The sequence below is a fragment of the Crocodylus porosus genome, unplaced genomic scaffold, assembly GCF_001723895.1.
Source record: "Crocodylus porosus isolate Cpor-Errol unplaced genomic scaffold, CroPor_comp1, whole genome shotgun sequence".
NCBI classification, from domain to species: Eukaryota; Metazoa; Chordata; order Crocodylia; family Crocodylidae; genus Crocodylus; species Crocodylus porosus.
Window position 1 is genome coordinate 5,524,930 of NW_017728928.1, and position 17,158 is coordinate 5,542,087.

The window sequence follows — 17,158 nt, forward strand, 5'->3', positions numbered from 1 at the left end:
GGAGGAGGAGGAGGAGGCCGGACTGCCTCGTCCCGCAGGAGCGCCAGCAAAGTGGTGTACGATGACCACGAGAGCGAGGAGGAGGAGGAGGAGAGCGCGGGGTCTGAGGAGGACGAGGAGGAGGGCGACCCCGAGGAGCACCCGGGGTCCGAGGACGACGGCGACGAGGAGGAGATCATGGAGGAGGAGGAGAACGAAGACGACGACGACTCCGACTACCCCGAGGAGATGGAGGACGAGGACGACGCCAGCTACTGCACCGAGAGCAGCTTCAGGAGCCACAGCACCTACAGCAGCACCCCAGGTAGCGGGGACGAGGGAGGGTCCCGCTCGCCGCCCGCCGCTCCCGGGGGGAGACATGCAAATCGCGGGGGCTGGAGGCAGGGCACAGGTGCGGGCGGAGCATCCTCGGGGAGGGCAGCCCTCCCGGCTCCGGCCCCTTCCCTCCTCTCCATCCCCTTCCCAAGTATTGTCCAAGATGGAGGTTGCCTTGCTGCACTTTGGGGAGGGGGCCCTTGCTCGAAACTCACCCCGCAAACTTCCCCAGGTGAGGCCACCGCAAAGCCCGGACCAGGCTTTTAAAAGCACGGCGTGTTTGCGGGAGCCTCTTCCAGCACTTGGACTTGCCACTGCTTTCATTTAAAAAATAAGGGTATTTTTTTTGTTTTGTTTTTACCCCCAGAGCTTTTTTTGGGTGCTTGGAGTTGCCAACGATTTCATTTAAAAAAAGTGGGGGGTTTTTACCCCTGCAGCAGACCTTGATAAGCCCCTTTCTGTGTTGTCTGCTTGAAACTTGAACTCTTGCTCGATTGGTTTTTGTCGGTTGAGGGGGTTTTGGTTCACAGCTCTAGTTTGCAGCACTTGGGTTTAGTGCCGATCCAGCTGTGTGTTTGAGTAAGCTGGTTGGGACATAAGCAGCAAAAACGGGTACGCTAGCATTTGACCAATTTGCCAGTGAGGTGGAGTGGGGAGATTGGCTGCTTCTGTGAATTTATGACACCTTTATACATTTTGTGGAGCCTTTGGGGAAAGGAGGCATAGGTTACTAAAACATATTGTTTGTTTTCATTCCTAGTGGGTGCAGGCAACAGATGCCATCACGTGGCTTCATCAAACTTATAAAAAACAAAACAAAACATTTTTTATTTTTAATTCTATATAGTTTCCTAAGGATTTTGGACAAGTTATGGTTTTGCTTTTTGGTGTGGTTTTTTTTTAATTGTGAATTGTGTAAAAAATATGATCACAAAGGGTTTATAGTCTGTTGTAGGAAGCATTTTAGTTCACCTGTTGCAGGAATAGTACTGTGATCAGTTTAACTTCCTTCCCATAGTTCTCGCTTTAAAGAGGAACTGGCCTCAAGTTAGATGCCACTACTGCTGTAAGCTGCTCTTTTCTTTAGTTATGGTAGGTAATAAGGAGAAACCGATCTCTCTTTGGTCTAGGGAAGTATTTTTTCCCTGACTTTACTGGCTAGGGTTAGGGAAAAAAACCCTATGGAGCTAAGAAAATACAAAGTTTAGGGATTGGGATGGGGAGGAGTGCCTGAGTTGGGTGGGTTAGGTGTTTTGACAAAGGACAAGTACTTACTCGAGTTATGTTGGTGGCATTTAAGTGATTATGTTAAATTAGTATGTTTGATAAAAACTATATATATGTGTTTTTATTTAATCACGTTAAAATTTCAGTTACCATGTTAACTTCTGGTAATCTGAAATTTTTACAGCCTGAACAGCCCTTTATAACAGAGTAGCCAAGCAGTGGCAAGAACTTCTGTCTATCTTGTAACTTGCCTGCTATTAGTTCATCTGCATGCTGGAAGGCTTTTTGTTAAGTTACTTTAGCAGTTGTTCCTTTAAGGGTATCCTTAAAAAAAAAAAATCATTATCTTCAGAAGAGAGGCAAGTGAAGAAATTGTCTTTTGCAAATGACAGTACAAATTGTCAGCTTGGTTAGCTACGTGTGTGTCCAGTTCCTGCTAAACAGATACCTGTGTCACAAGCAGTACTGCTTCGAGATGGCAGATTGGTTTTATCCAAATCCTGAAAATAATTTTGGCGTGGCATGTGAGCTGCTTCCACCTTGTAGGTTGGCTTTCCTATTTGCAGTTGAAGCATTTTGCCAGAATAGTGTTGAGAAAAATGAGTGTTGCTAAGCACCTGTGCCTTGCAGACTAACTGTGTAGGTCAAACCCTTCTCACCAGCCAAATCTGGACATTTAAAATCACATCCCACTTATGTGGCTGTTGGAACACTTGCTATTCAAATTATTGTGTCTGTAGGAAATTTTGTAAAAACCCCAACAACTCAGAAATATCAATTTAGTTTTGATGTAACGCTTGACAATTAGTAGAGTTATTTACTGTAGGAACAACCGCTATGGTGTTGGTTGCTCCTAAGAGCTGAGGGGCCTGCGTATGAATCGGGTAATAGAGAGTCTTCCTGTAGTTCAGCGTATCTGCTCCAGTTCTTACACATACCTAATCCAAGTACACTTTTATTGAGGCTCTGACCTCTTGTCTTTTGGCAATCAAAGTTAGAGGTGTACATCCAGGTGTTCCGTGTCGCACACAACATCATTGCGCCACCTCTCCACTGTAACTTTTTGCTTGAGGCCTGTAATATGTAAATATACATATTGAATTCTTTAAATATATCATATAATTTTAAACTATGTTCTTAAACAGGCCCTCTAAAAAATCAGTTTTGTCATTCCCTCCGTTTCTTACTGGGGTAACTCCTCCCCCTTCTCTGCAAGGAACTCCCTCCCTTCCCCCACTTTTCCCCTTCTCCACTCCACCCAACCCAACCCTGGGAAAATATTTGCTGCTTGAAGGTCTTCAGATCTGGATTTTGAAAAGAGATGTCAGTATGGCTCACAAATGATTGCACAGGAGTGGAGTTGCATAGAGTCAAAGGACTTGCATGTATAAACATTTTTATTAAGTTTCTGACTGAGGTTCAGCCGTTGTGAAAATAGGCCATTATCTGCTTCTGAAACCAGTCTAGTTACCAGAGACTTTTTAGCCGTAGAGTAAATTGAGTCTACTGGAACGGCATTGCATCTTACTGTTTTTACTATCTAATGTACTTTTATATAGCCAGAAAATTAATTAAAGCAAAGCATTTAGGTTTGATTTTTAAGGTGTATAAACTACGTGTGGTGTTTAGTGACATCCAAACTGGGCCCATACTTATGGGTAAAGCTTCCTGGAAATTTTGAGGGAATGTTTTTCATCGGCAGGAAAATTCTTGGTTGAAGTGGAACATTTCTGAGAAATGTGCCAATTTCAGTGATGTTTCAAAATGGAAAGAAAACTCCCCAAACTTTACTTCTAAAATATAAATAAGATGCATTTCTTTGACAGAGCTTAGTCGTACTTGCAAAAGGTAAAATGCCTCCTAGGAAAGAAAAGGCCAGGGATGGCATTTGTCTCTAAGGAGCTCCTAGGCTTCCAGAGCAGTGTGTAATTAAACTGGGAGTGAACCCTTATTTTGAGGGTGTTTGTGTACAGGCCCTAGATGTGGAAGAAAATCCAAATCCAGTTTTATTTTGGTATGTTAATGAACCTGACTGATGTATATAAGGGTTGCTTGAAATATATTGTGAGATGTACAAGCACTCTCTTCCTATTAGATCTTAACAGAAAACCTCTTTACTTTTGAAGTCTGAGGTCCAGGTTTTGCTGCAGCAGTTCAGTGTATTTCAGTGTCCGCTTCAGTATCTGAAACAGGCCAGGGAACACCCATGTTTTTCCCTGTACTCTTTCAGGTACTTCCTCTACCTTGCAAAAAGTGACCGCACGCAACTCTGAACAGTCTCGGCAAATAAGTAACAGGATTAGAATCCAGCCAGGCTAGCGAATGTATGAAATGATTGTTCTTATTTGCAGTGAAAAATAAGGTGACCAAGAGAAACCAGAATGAATCGTGAGCTTTTTGTTGCTGAAAGTGACTTACCTTGGTCTCGCGATCACATTTGGTGTGACAGTACAGATGCAGTTTTCTCTGCTTAAAAACAAGGGAACAGCTAGGTTCCTCCATGCAAGTTCCCCAGCAGGGCTTTGCATCTTCCTACCCACCTGGCCACCATCATCTAGATGTGGTAATTTTTCAGACCTCCTGCAAAGGTGATTTGTTCTCCAGTATGTCTGTAGTAACAGAATATGGGATGTAAGTTAAAAGGACTTTTTTTGACTGTCAGGTAATTAATATAAAGATGTCAGTAGTTCTTACATCATAGTTATCGTTTTATAGTGAATTATTGTGTATCCAGTTAAGTATTTTACTAAAGAAGGGCTGGATCTCATTTGTGGAGTTTGGTATTTTTGCTAATGAGTAGGACACACCATCTTACTGCTTAATATTTTAGAAAATGAGAATATAAATATACCTTATTTTAGAAAATGACAAATGGCATTGTATTATCTTGATGTCTGTCTTTTCTTGTGATTTGTCAAGCTGTTTTTGAGGGAAATTGGATTAAACTACAAATCTACAAAACATTTTTAATTAACTACTACTTGTGTTAGATAACTCTGGAAAAGGTAAATTTATAAAAATGATTTGCTTTTTAATAAAGGTGGTATTAGTTTGTGAATTCAACTTGTATATTGCTGTTCTGCTGTCCCATTAGGGTTTTAAAAATGGTAGTTCTCAGTCTCCAACATTTCACTTTTATTGGAAGAAGAAAACAAGCTTTCTTGTTTTTTCAGGTCTCGGTCAGTTTTTCAACCCTGAATGAGCTTGTCATTGAATTGAAATGACTGGAAAAAATTAAGTGAAGAAATTATTTTCTTTGTGACTGCAGAAGAGGGGTTTTGTTGTGAAAAGCTGGCTTAATACATCCACAAAATCTGGTTTTAGGTGCTTATTCAGAGACTTCCACCAGCTCAGTGGGCTGACTTCCTTTAAAGAATCATCAGCCAATATGTGCTTCCTGAATGCTCCTTTCTAATGTAATTATTTTAATAGATATAGGCCTTGGCACAGATTATTGAAATCTTCATAAAAGCTTTTTTAAGCCTTATTGAAATAACTATCATCTTAAAAACAATTATTTATTTTTTTTAATCCACTTTGGTAAGTATGCTTTAACATCCAAGGCTTTAGAACAAATTTTGAAGGAAAGAATAATTTATAAAACATGGAAGAAAATGAAAGTGGGATAAAATGAAATGTGAATTTAGCGAAGGTAGATCAGATTAACCCAGTATCTTTGGTGAAATAACTTTTTTTCAAATAAAGTAGATCTCATCTATGTGGTATTCAGTAAAAGATTTGATATGGTGTCATGTGGGATATTTAGTTAAGCTAAAGGAAATGGTAATCGGCTAAAGATATTTAAGGGAGGTAAGGAGTTGGCTATGGGGTAGATGACGGTAGTGGTGAAAGGGGAGGCATCAGGCTGGTAGTGGAGTTCCCAGAGATCCTTCTGTGGAGGAGGGTTAAAAGTGTCACTGACCTTATCCCAAAAGGTAGGTGCATGCTTATGAAGGTGGTGAAGGAGGCGCAGTTGGGATGTACTGTTGGAGAACCAGGATATGGAAGAGCGAAACTGGCATAACAGGAATGGAGTACAGTTAAATAGCGTGAAGTGGAAAGTCATGTGTTTTAGAGGCTAATAAGAGTTTTTGCTAAAGCTGGGAATTCATCCATTGGAAACAGGAGAAGTGGAGAAGAAACCTGGGTATGTAATGATTGGAGACAGGTAATTTAACTGTATTAGTCTGATCCGGCAGAAGGAAGGGTAGATATGCACCTTATAGACCAGGGGTGGACAAAATCTGGCCCACAGGCCGAATCCAGGCCATCGGGCACCTTAATCCAGCTTGCAGCACACACCAACGAATTGTCCCCCTCCCAGCCCTTCCGCCCATGAGGGTGGAAGCGAGGCACCCTGGCATGCATACCCTGTTGCACCTTGCTCCCACCAGCATGGCTGGAGGAGGAGCTGCAGCCAGGCAGGTGGGCAGAGTGTGGGGCAGGGGCTGGCAGCAGTGCGGAGCTTGGGTGGGCAGCATGTGGGTAGGACGGAGGGTGGGGACTCCCCCACATTCCCCCCATGGTACGCAGCCCCCACTGGGCTGCCAGCGAGCCCCATACTCACACATTTCAGGAGAGAAGACCCACGCTGGAGCTGGCTGCCACCTCAGCTGACTCCCGCAGAGTGTTGTGCTTTCCTCCCGTGCCCCACAAGTGTGGGGCCCGCCAGTGAGAGGCAGTCTGGAGGGGCTGTGCTCCTCGCTGCGGTGTGCAGCGCTGCCCCGCCAAGCACCAGTGCCACTGCAAATCATGACAAATATTTTTTGTAATAAAATATGTTATAGTAGTTGTTTGACTTTAGTGTGAGATTTAGTTTTCTTCTGGCTCTAAGATGACCCCCCCTACCCCCCCCCCCCAATACGAGTGGGGGTAAGGGGGGGGACTTCTGGTGGCAAAGGTCAGGGGATGGGGAAGGGACTTCTGCTCCCAAGATGGCAATGGGGGGTGGGCAACTATCAAGGGGCAGGGCTACCCATGTGGCCCTCAACAGCTCACCAAACCTTGTTAAGTGGCCCTCCACCTGAAGTAATTGCTTCTCCTTGTTATAAATCAACTAAATAAGATAGAGAGAGAGCACAAGGAGAAAAGGGCAAATTGCTGAATAAGAAAATATCCACAAACTTGATTGAGTTTAAGCCAGGACCACAGATTCTTATCCAATTACCTGGGCTGGTTTTTGTGACCCCTTTGTTCCTATGGATTATTTGCTTTTGTGCTTCTCCAGTCACTGTCTGCCTTCCCCCGTCTCCTTCCTCTGCCTCTTTTCTTCCCATCTCTTGCACTCGTATCACTCAGTCCACTGTATATGCTGTCCTAGGTTATCCTTTCACAGCATCTGATACAGTGAGCCCAAGTTCATAGATTTCATAGACATTATGACTGGAAGGGACCTCGGAGGATCATTGAGTCCAGCCCCCTGCCCAAAGGGCAGGAAGTCAGCTGGGGTCATAGAGTTGTGAAAACTTGTGCTCTATCTTAGTTTATAAGGTACATATCTACCTTGCCTTCTATATTATGAATGATCACAGGGTCATGATGTGGTTATGAAAAAGGTGTGATTGCAGGATTGCATCAATCAAGATATTACTGGTAGGAATAGAGGAGGATTAATGCCTTTGTACAAGGCAGAGGAGAGAGTTCATTTGGGAATTGATCTAATTCCGATTCCCCATTTTTAAGAAATGAATTCCAGCTGGAGCAGGTGCAAGGGGATAACTAGTAGATTGATCAGCAGAATGAAGAGCCTGTTTTGGAGACACTAAAGAGTTGGGCTTGCTTAAGTCTAGCAGAACAAAGGCTGTGGGCTGTAATGTATTGCTTTCTGCAGATATGTTGGGAGAAGGTTAACACTGAGGAGGGAGAAGAATTTTATGAGCTAAAGAGCCATGGTGGTGCAAGCACAAACGGTTATAAAGTGATCATAAAGAAATAGAGGATGGAAATCGAGAGGTTTCTAACCATCTGGGGAGTGAAGTTCTCACTGGGGAGTGAAGTTCTCAAAACGGTAAGAAAAAAACAAACTGCTTTTAAAATGGAGTTTGAGAATTTCATAGTGGGAACAGCGTGACGTAGTGGTTTGTAATAGCAGGGAACTGTGCACAGGAAGCAAGAGTTCCACTCCAGCCCTCGGGTTCTGAGTTTGATCGCTATTCCAGTCATGTTGGACAAGCATCTATATTAGAAAATTTATAGTCAGACTTAGTAGTAATGGACAGCCTTGATGATGATCTCACACAAATGCCGAAGATTAAATGATGATGGTTGCAGCTTTTTTTTTCTTAGTGCCTATTTTGAAGGGTTGCATGCAGCATTCCCGCTAAGCCCCGCAGCCGCACTGGTGCACCTGGCAGCGCAGCTTGAGCACACCTGCGTGGCCTCAGCTTAGAGGGAATCCTGGTTGCATGTATTTTAACTATATATATATTCAAAAAAGAAGGGGGTATAAACCACGTAGACAGGCTTTCAGTGGTGGGCTTTAAATGCACAAAAGTGGGAGTTACATGCCTCTTGAGGTCTGAGGAGTTTGGAATTTGGTTTTGGGTCCGTCTCTATCACTCTTTAATAGTCTTCCTCTTTTCATAGGAAGAGATGGCACATGAAGATTTGTTTATTGTCATTTGAAATGAAGTTCTTTTTTTCCCTCCCAACCAGCTAAATTACTAGAATTTTATCCCCATAAAACATTTGGTTCCAGCTTTAAGTAGATTTCTGCAACTTATTTATGAGTTGTAATAATAATGCAAAACAGTTCTTTACTCTCCAGTCTGCCTGTAGGTGTGGTATTATATACTTGTGCTTTCTTTTTTCTTTTTTTTTTACTGTTGGTCTTTATGGTTCTCTTTAACGATTCCCTCTAAGGGCAGATGTGCAGACCTTCCATGCTAAGGAAACAGAGTGAGACTAGGAGATAGCAGCTTTGATAAGTTCTTGTTAGTGTTCTTACTGTTATACCAAACAAGCAGTCCTTCAGGAAATGAAGCTCTCATATAATTGGGGGAAGGAATAATTGTGAATTTCTCTCAAGGTCTCATTTTTAAAGGGAAAATGACAGTGGTCAACTTAGGTTATTCTTATATGCACCTATTTTTCATATTTCCTTTGACTAGGGAAAACATCTGTGTCTTTTAGCTGCTTAAAGGTAGTTTGTAAGGAAGTGCTTGTCACTTTCTAATCTAAAATTGAGTGACACAAAACAGTTAAATAGTGAGTTTTGCGAAGCTCAGACCTCTCGATTGGAAAAAACTGCAGTTTAGTAGGTTCCTATGATACTTTTGTAATTATTACTATTTAAATCCTGGGTACAATGGAAACTGCACTGCTTAATTGACTGCTATTGCAATAATCTCTCTTAACCAGAGAACAGAAAAGGATGAGGAGTGAATAGAAAAGGCTACTTTATCAGGTAACCTTTCTGGTATATTATCAGGTTGCTGTTTAAGCATAGCATCCCCAAGGGGTAATCTGTACAGCAGACTCAGGGTAGAGATACCTGAGCTTTGAGTAATGGAAGCAGTCTAGTTGCAGCAGCATGGAGGTAAGCATATGATGACTTAGGTTGCTTCTTCCAGCACCATTGAAATTCTGAAATGTTCCAGCTTTTTCCTCTTTTTTTTTCCTCTTCAGCTGCCCAAGATACTAATTCTGCTGTTGAAAAAGATCTTGATCTAATTATTCCAGGTTAAAAACTGTGAAGACAGTGAAATTGACTTTAATATCAAAACAGGGGCTGTAATACTCCTTGGCTGATTTCATGTGTAATTAAAAGCATACACTCTTAATTTAAATTAAGCTGTCACTTAACTTTGAACACTGCAGACTTTAGGAACTTTTTACCAAGAAGTGCATGCATCCTTTTCTAAAGTGTAGATTATGAATTACTTCTGGGAAGTTTGTCCAAGTTTTTCCTGACTGACTTCTTGTGATCTCAGTTCTGTGCTAAATGCACCAGCCAGACTAGTTGTTTCCTCAGTCTCATGCGCATGCACACTGTGGCAGAGGGTGCAGTACCATCTATATGTTGGTACAGGTACTCCTCACTTGAACTCATCCTGGTTCATGTTGTTTTGTTATTATGACACTGGTCTATTAGAGCAGTGGTTCTCAAACTGTTTTTTTCACAGGCCTCTTGAAAATTGCTGAGGGTCTCGGAGGACCACTTAATCTCTGTCATCAGAAAAAATAAACTGAGTGCAGGGCCAAGTACAGATATTCTCAGTTGTTCTGCAGCCTTTCAGTGGACCACCTGAATGGAGCTCATGGACCACAGTTTGAATCTGAGCACCTCTATATTAGAGAACATACTCGTTTAAAGTTGCTCAGTGCTCGGTTATACCGTTGTTTGGCTTCTGCCTGCTAGTAGGTAACTACTGTGATATAATTGGATTTGCTTAGCATCGTTTCGCTTAGTTGCATTTTTCAGGAACGTAACTATGACGTTAAGTGAGGAGTAGCTGTAATTGGCAAATGAGTCTGAAAGCATACTTAAATACTATGCAGCTAAGATGTTCATGTAAGACATGGGTGTTGCCTGTCCTGAAATGTTCTGTACCAGTGGTGCTCAACCGTTTGATCCTGTGGGTTAGAGGAGTGTCAGGCCCTGTAGCCTGGCACTGCCCCCTCCCTGTCCCATGTGCTGGGATCAGGTCTGAAGAGTCTGAGGCCTGGCACTACCCTGGTTCAGCCCTGCACATGCTGAAGTCTGTTGTGCTGGGGCTTTCCATAGGTCCAGAAATTTGGCAGTAGAGGAGTGGTGCCACCAGACCCATGGGGAGACCCGCAGACCAGATGACACGGTGCCATGGGGCCGGGCGGGTGGGCTGAGGGTTGAGCACCCCTGCTTTATACCATTGGATGCTTTCCTTGTCTTGCTTTGGAAGCTACCCTACATCAGTATGGTTAAGCTGAGAGATGATGCTGATGTCTTTAGGAATATCAGTACAATGTGAGATTTACATTGGTACGAGTTGAAGTGGAACTCCTAGTAGTCTTAGGGGAGTTTGGTATATGTGGCTGTAAATAGATCAATTAAAAAACAAAGTGTTACGATACAGGAAGTTTAATCAGAGCAGCAGAACACTTTAAGTCTAACATTACCTATTGCGACAGATTTTTGCTCAGTGTTGAGTTCCCTAGATTTACTGTTTTTTGGTTCTTCCTGTTTTATGCCAAAGCAAACTAGAGACAGACAAATATCAGCAGATATCTGACCGCTATTGGCCAATTAATTGCAAACTGTCCTGGATTTGTCAGTAGCCCATTTACTTTGGACAGTTGTTTTGCATATTACCAGGAAAGACATTTTAACTTCTGAAGATCATTGGACACAATAGGGTCACTAGGTAAATGAAGCATTTCAGTAGACCACAAGAGGTGATGGGAATGCAGGAATGTAACTTTAAGGGTTGTATCATTTAATACACTGACCTGGAATATTTACTTACGGTACATACTTTCATAAAATTAGTACCATGTACGCATTGAAATGTTTTGCCATTGATCAGCTCTTTTGGTCTTACAAACCACATACATATTTGTTATAATTAAAAAGTATGCCATGTGACAAATATGTACGTAATATATATTCACATGCGCACACACCCTGAAGTGAAATGATTATAATTATATTTTATAAGGAAATATGAGGGAAATGGAGGAGAGAGAGAGGAATGTTTCTGATTACATAGGGTTGGTGGGGACAGGAGAGAATTCCAAAGGTCAGACCTAAACTTTAAAGATAACCTGCAAAGGGGAAAAATATAAGGTTTTGTAGCTTTCTGAGGTACAGAGGCTTGTATTATTAACTGTGTAAAGAAGAGGCTGTCTCCTTAATATGCGCGTCTGAAGTTCCTAGCAGAGTCGGACTTCTAGCTTATTTAAAACCTGTAGGTGTCGTTTTAGTAAGGATAACTAAAATCCTGCTTGTACTTCCCTTCAAATATCAGGAATGCCTTCTCTGAGTTTGCTGGGATCCTTTCTGGTTTGTATACTGGGAGTTTACTAAGCTCTGATTTGAAGGGCTGAATATATTTAAAGTCTTACAATGAGGAATCTGTTCCCAGATGGCTCATTTTTTGCTATAAACAAGACAGTTTTAAAGAATCTGAATAAGATCACTTTCCTTCAGTCAGGCTTCCTTTGCTTGGTGTCTTATGTTGTACTACTTGTTGTCCAGTTATCCACAGTATCTTCTTAATTAGTCAAGACCTGAACAACTAATCTGAGAGAGAGAGACAGACTTTTTGGGGGAAAAAGGTCAATGATCAAAACTTTTTTTTTTTCTTTGCAGGTCACCTTTAAATAATATTGTTGCAAAGCCCAGGCTGTTGATTTGATAGTCAGTTTGACAGGATACTGTTGTCATTTTTTAGACAAGAGACCCAAATTGTCTTCAAAAGGAGGCTAGATAGACACCTAGCCAGGGTCATTTGACCCCAGTACTCTTTCCTGCCACGGAAGGGGGTCGGACTCGATGATCTGCTCAGGTCCCTTCCGACCCTAGAAACTATGAAACGTGGTGCAAGATTCTGAGTCTTAACATGCTATTTGCCTTTGCCCAACAACTGTAACAGCATTCTTCTCAAGAGGAGGTAGTAAAGACATTTTCAGTCCCCTCTTTTTCTGGAAGTACTGGAGAAGGAAGAGGTGGGAGGTGTTCCCATTTTTAAGTCTTTTGACTGGTAAGAGCTGGATATCCCATTTTTTCTTGGGCATTTGATGCAGAACAGTAGAGAAGGTATGTTCTCCTGCTAGAACAGTAGTAGTTACCTTGGTTTCTGTGGCAAGTCTGAAGCTTCCAAGGAAGCAAATGCTAAAGTATGGGAGGAGGTAGGTGATTCCTTCACTCTTACTCAGTCCATCCATTCATTTCCTCTGTTTGTTCACTCCTGAACTGGCTGAAATAGAATAGAGACTTCATGTTTGAAATTCTGATGATTCTTGATAAAGATGGAAGATGATCGATCGATCGATCTCTCTCTCGTAAAGCTTCTTACTCATCTCCTGCAGCACACTTTTATGATAGAACAAGGAATTAATTTTGCTTAGGATTCTGAGAATAAAAGGTATGCTTATTTGTAGATCTTAGTTTGTGGTGGAAGGGTCCCTTGAAAGATACCAGTCACAACAAACCATGCACATCTAGTAGGCTGTTTATCAGGCTGTTCTAATTGTAAGAAATTATAATGAAGTTTCAGGACAATAAGATAGATTGAAAAGAAATACATGTTTTTGCCATTGCTTAAGTTTTTGTATTAAAATGACATTCAGGTTCAGGCATAAGCAATTCTGAATCCCAACACTAGAATTGAGGGGTTTATTATTATTTTTTGTTGTCCTAGCACTTTCTGTGACTGTAAAATTTTATGTTCCGGTGCATGCACCATGATGATACATTTTTCCACTGACTTATGCAGCTGTTTCCTGAAAGAACACTACTGTGCCCTTTCATTTACTACAGGGTTACATCTCTAGCATAACTAAACTTGGAAATTTATGTTTATACACTGCTCAATCTCAATCCATTACCTCTGTAATGGAAACATCTGGTGTTTCATTTTTTTCTAGCATTTGAGTGTCTAATTCAAAAATTCTTGTGTAAGTTTTTCACTTCAACAAATGTTAATACACTTACTTCATTATAAATTCATTTCATTTCATTGCTACTTTAAAACTGAGAGTGGCATACCTTCTATAACAGTGAATTTGTGTCTAATTTCCTCTTTACAAACTGATGTGATACTTAATTTTACTTTTCCTGTAATAGAACCGTCTGGCAGATGCATCTTTTGTAGATCAAGAAACACTTTAGAAATAGGTTTTCCTTATTTTACTTTTAGTATTGCATTAAGGTTTAGGTGGCTCTTTCTGACTCATCAGATGGGGCCTTGTGGCTTTTCAGTCACTTCTGCATTAAACTCCAGTGTTGATAGCTGCTTGCTTTAATAAAGAAAGTGCATTCAAATACAGTGGCCATTTTGGCCTTGTGAAACTGAACAGGTATCACTCGGGATGTAAACTGACTTGCCAGGTCTTGTTGGTGCTAATACATAAGAAAAGAGCCCATCTTGACTTTCAGATGTTGAAGTTAGTCTTTGCAGAGTTGATAAGAGAAAGGTGTCTTGTAAACTGAGTGTATATTTTATCTGGGATTCGGTAACAGAAGCGCTGAATCTCCATAATGATAATTTTATTCACTTTTAAGGGTAGAATTATGTTGCGTGTGAGCTGTTGTATAAACTCTAGCTTTTCCCATGAGGTTTATAATGATAAAACTTTATATTCACAGTTTTTTATCTAGCCTTGTACTTTAGGGTCAGCAAATGCCATTTGGAAAATGCATCAAATCTCTTGATAGCTGCATTTGAAATTACTCTTGTCCATAATTTCACTTTCTGATTTTCTGTTTGGTTTTTCTCTGTAAAAAGAAGACAAACAAAAAACCCCTTTTCTTACAAACTTCAACTCCACAAAATGTTGGCATGTATTAGTTTAGTTATTGACCAAAATGTTGGCGTGATTGAGATTGGTGCTAAGGAAAAGAGATTTCTGAAACAAGTTTTCAGTTTGATCTTTGGTTTTAAATTAATGCTCAGTTTTAATAACCTTTTAACTCAGTAAAAAAATAGACAGTTAACAGTTCTGGTGAGTGCGTTCAAGTGTTCAGACTGGTTTAAAACAGTTGCCTACAGCGGGATTCTTTTTAGTTAAGCTAGCTTGTGTTTAACACAAGGTTCTTTTTTTTAAAAAAAAAGGCTCTTTATTTTCATTTAGAGCATCACAAAACTTCCCTTAAAGCCTTCTCCGGATGACAGTTCAAGCAGTGGAGATATGGAAAAAACCTTACAAAAGTTGAACTGATTATGCCCTGTGTTCTCATAAATATTTAGTGTGACCTTTTTGGGGGAAGATGTGTGAAAGAAGATCCACCATGAGTGTCTAGAGGAGTACTGTAATTAGGAAGCTAGTTATTCCATAATTCCCACCTCTTGTGGGGAGTACTCTAACTTGCCCTTCATTGAAATTTTGTTTTTCTGTAAATTTTGAAAGCTCAGCCCCTTCTGAAAGTACAAGAAGGGATAGAGCAGCTCTGCCTTTTTCTGCTCCAGAGTTTTCTGAAATGTAGAGGTGGGTCTTTGTGAATTTGTGCTTTGCTTGGCTTGTCACTTCGTGGAAACCTTCTTGATAGTAACTTTCAGCCGTGGCTCTACTGCTGCTGTATTTCACAAGCAGCCACGGAATTAAATTGAAACATTGGTCCGTTCTACTGTTGGCTTATATCTCTGTTGCTGCTGAAAATTTAAATGAAAATCCTGTTAACTTCACTTTGAGTGATTCTAGAACTATCAAAGAATGTTGCTATAGGTCCAGACTCAGGGAGAGTATAACATCAGTGCATATTTGCAATCATTTGAATGAAAGAAAAAAACTCCTAAGTACTGGAGAAATAATGGCAAGTGGATGAATCAGGCCATGGACTTGCCTATGCACCAGGGGCTGCAATTTATTTGCAGTGTGGGGTGCTTTAACATAGCCAAGATTAAGAATTAAGCTTCACGTATGAAATTTTAAATACAGCTTTGGAAAAGAATACATTAGGGCTGAATAAAAATGAAAGATTGTCTGTGTGGGTGTTTTGGCTAAGGATGGCATTATATCTCTGTATTCATGTTCTCTAGTTGTTGTTTTTTTGGGGGGAGAGGCTCTGGTTTGCTTGTATTAAATTATTTGAGCTTGAATTCTTCAAATCTAGGTTCTACATATTTTAAAAAGTAGATGTCCAATTTAGTTTGCGTATGATAATTTCCAAACTTAATTCGAAGTCTGAATACGAATAAAAATTAATCTTGTGAGCTAGAGTCTAGATGTTACCATTTTATTTAATGTTTTAAAAATTCTAAGTAGGATTAATGTTCTGCAATACTTGAAGATGTACTGTATTTAGTTGAATATAGCTCCAGATAAAACATGAAATCTTAATTTTTAGTTTTTCTGGGGGGAAGCTTTTGACATGTGAAGCGAGTTGGTAGTAGGCACGCTATAGTATACTGGCTTGTGATTAGCAAAACTTACTGTTGCTTTTACTTACAGGCAGAAGACGACAGAGAGTGCATCGTCCTCGTTCTCCAATATTGGAAGAAAAAGATGTCCCATCCCTTGAGTTTCCTAAATCCTCAGAGGACTTAATGGTGCCTAACGAACATATAATGAATGTTATTGCCATCTATGAGGTACTACGGAACTTTGGCACTGTTTTACGACTGTCTCCTTTTCGTTTTGAGGACTTCTGTGCTGCTCTGGTAAGTCAAGAGCAATGCACACTTATGGCAGAGATGCATATAGTGCTTTTAAAAGCAGTTTTACGTGAAGAAGACACTTCAAATACTACCTTTGGACCTGCTGACCTCAAAGATAGCGTTAATTCCACTTTGTATTTCATAGATGGAATGACGTGGCCAGAGGTTCTGCGGGTATATTGTGAGAGTGACAAGGAATACCATCATGTTCTTCCTTATCAAGAGACAGAGGACTATCCTTATGGACCAGTAGAGAATAAAATCAAAGTTCTGCAGTTCTTAGTGGATCAGTTTCTTACAACAAACATTGCACGTGAGGAGCTAATGTCAGAAGGCGTTATCCAGTATGATGATCATTGTAGGGTTTGTCACAAACTGGGGGACTTGCTTTGCTGTGAAACTTGCTCAGCTGTGTACCATTTAGAGTGTGTGAAACCACCTCTTGAGGAGGTACCAGAGGACGAATGGCAGTGTGAGGTCTGTGTAGCACATAAGGTGCCTGGAGTAACTGACTGTGTTGCTGAAATCCAAAAAAATAAACCATACATTCGACATGAACCCATTGGATATGACAGACACCGACGAAAATACTGGTTCCTGAACCGAAGAATTATTATGTAAGTAAATCCAATCTTTTAGCATGTTCTGAAGAACAGTAGGTTTACATATAGCTTAAAATATATTTTCCTGCAAGTATTGTTGCCATCATACAGGTAATTCTTTCATTAATACAAGACCTACAATTGCTGTCAACTTTTGTAAGTAGGTTTCTAAAATCCGTAATCCACCTGTGTAGTTTCTGTAGAAGAATTATTTCAAGACTGTACTACTTAAAAAGGAAAAAATGCAGTACCTGCAGCTGGGTCCTAATGTGCAGCACAAAGTCACCATGTAATGGCACAAGTGTGGGGAAGGGAATGGAATTTCAGTATAGGAAAGTACTCTGGTTTTGAGCATCTGTAGAGTTGATTAGAAATAATAAGAGGTGACTTAAAAAAATATGAAAAATAACATGACAGCTTCTTTCTTAAGCATTTGGAACTTCCTGATAATTTATCTTGGGCTAGTCTAGTTGCTTTATAACAGCATAGAAACCTAGTTTTAGGAACATTCCCTAATGCAGGGGTAGGTAACCCCGAGCACGGATGCCAGAGTGTGACAGTCAAAGCCGTTTTGTTTGGCGCACGTGCCTCTGGATGGGTGGCTGGGAAGGGGCCGGGGCTACGCTGCAACAGCAAGGATTGGGACCCTCGTGGCTCCTGCGTCATCCACCCCTGGCACGCCAACATCTTCCAAGTCGAGGTTGTAGGTGTTTTTGGCGC

General features: G+C 40.9%; 1 protein-coding gene across 1 annotated transcript in view; it reads left to right on the top strand.

The window, feature by feature from the left end:
- Positions 1–6: 6 nt before the first annotated feature.
- Positions 7–17,158, top strand: part of BPTF (bromodomain PHD finger transcription factor) — a gene marked incomplete at its 5' end in the record, with an annotated part of 82,294 nt that continues 65,142 nt past the window's right edge. The window contains 2 exons of the mRNA XM_019542368.1: positions 7–304; positions 15,631–16,453. Coding sequence (XP_019397913.1) covers positions 7–304; positions 15,631–16,453 — 1,121 coding nt within the window. The remainder of the gene's footprint in view (positions 305–15,630; positions 16,454–17,158) is intronic.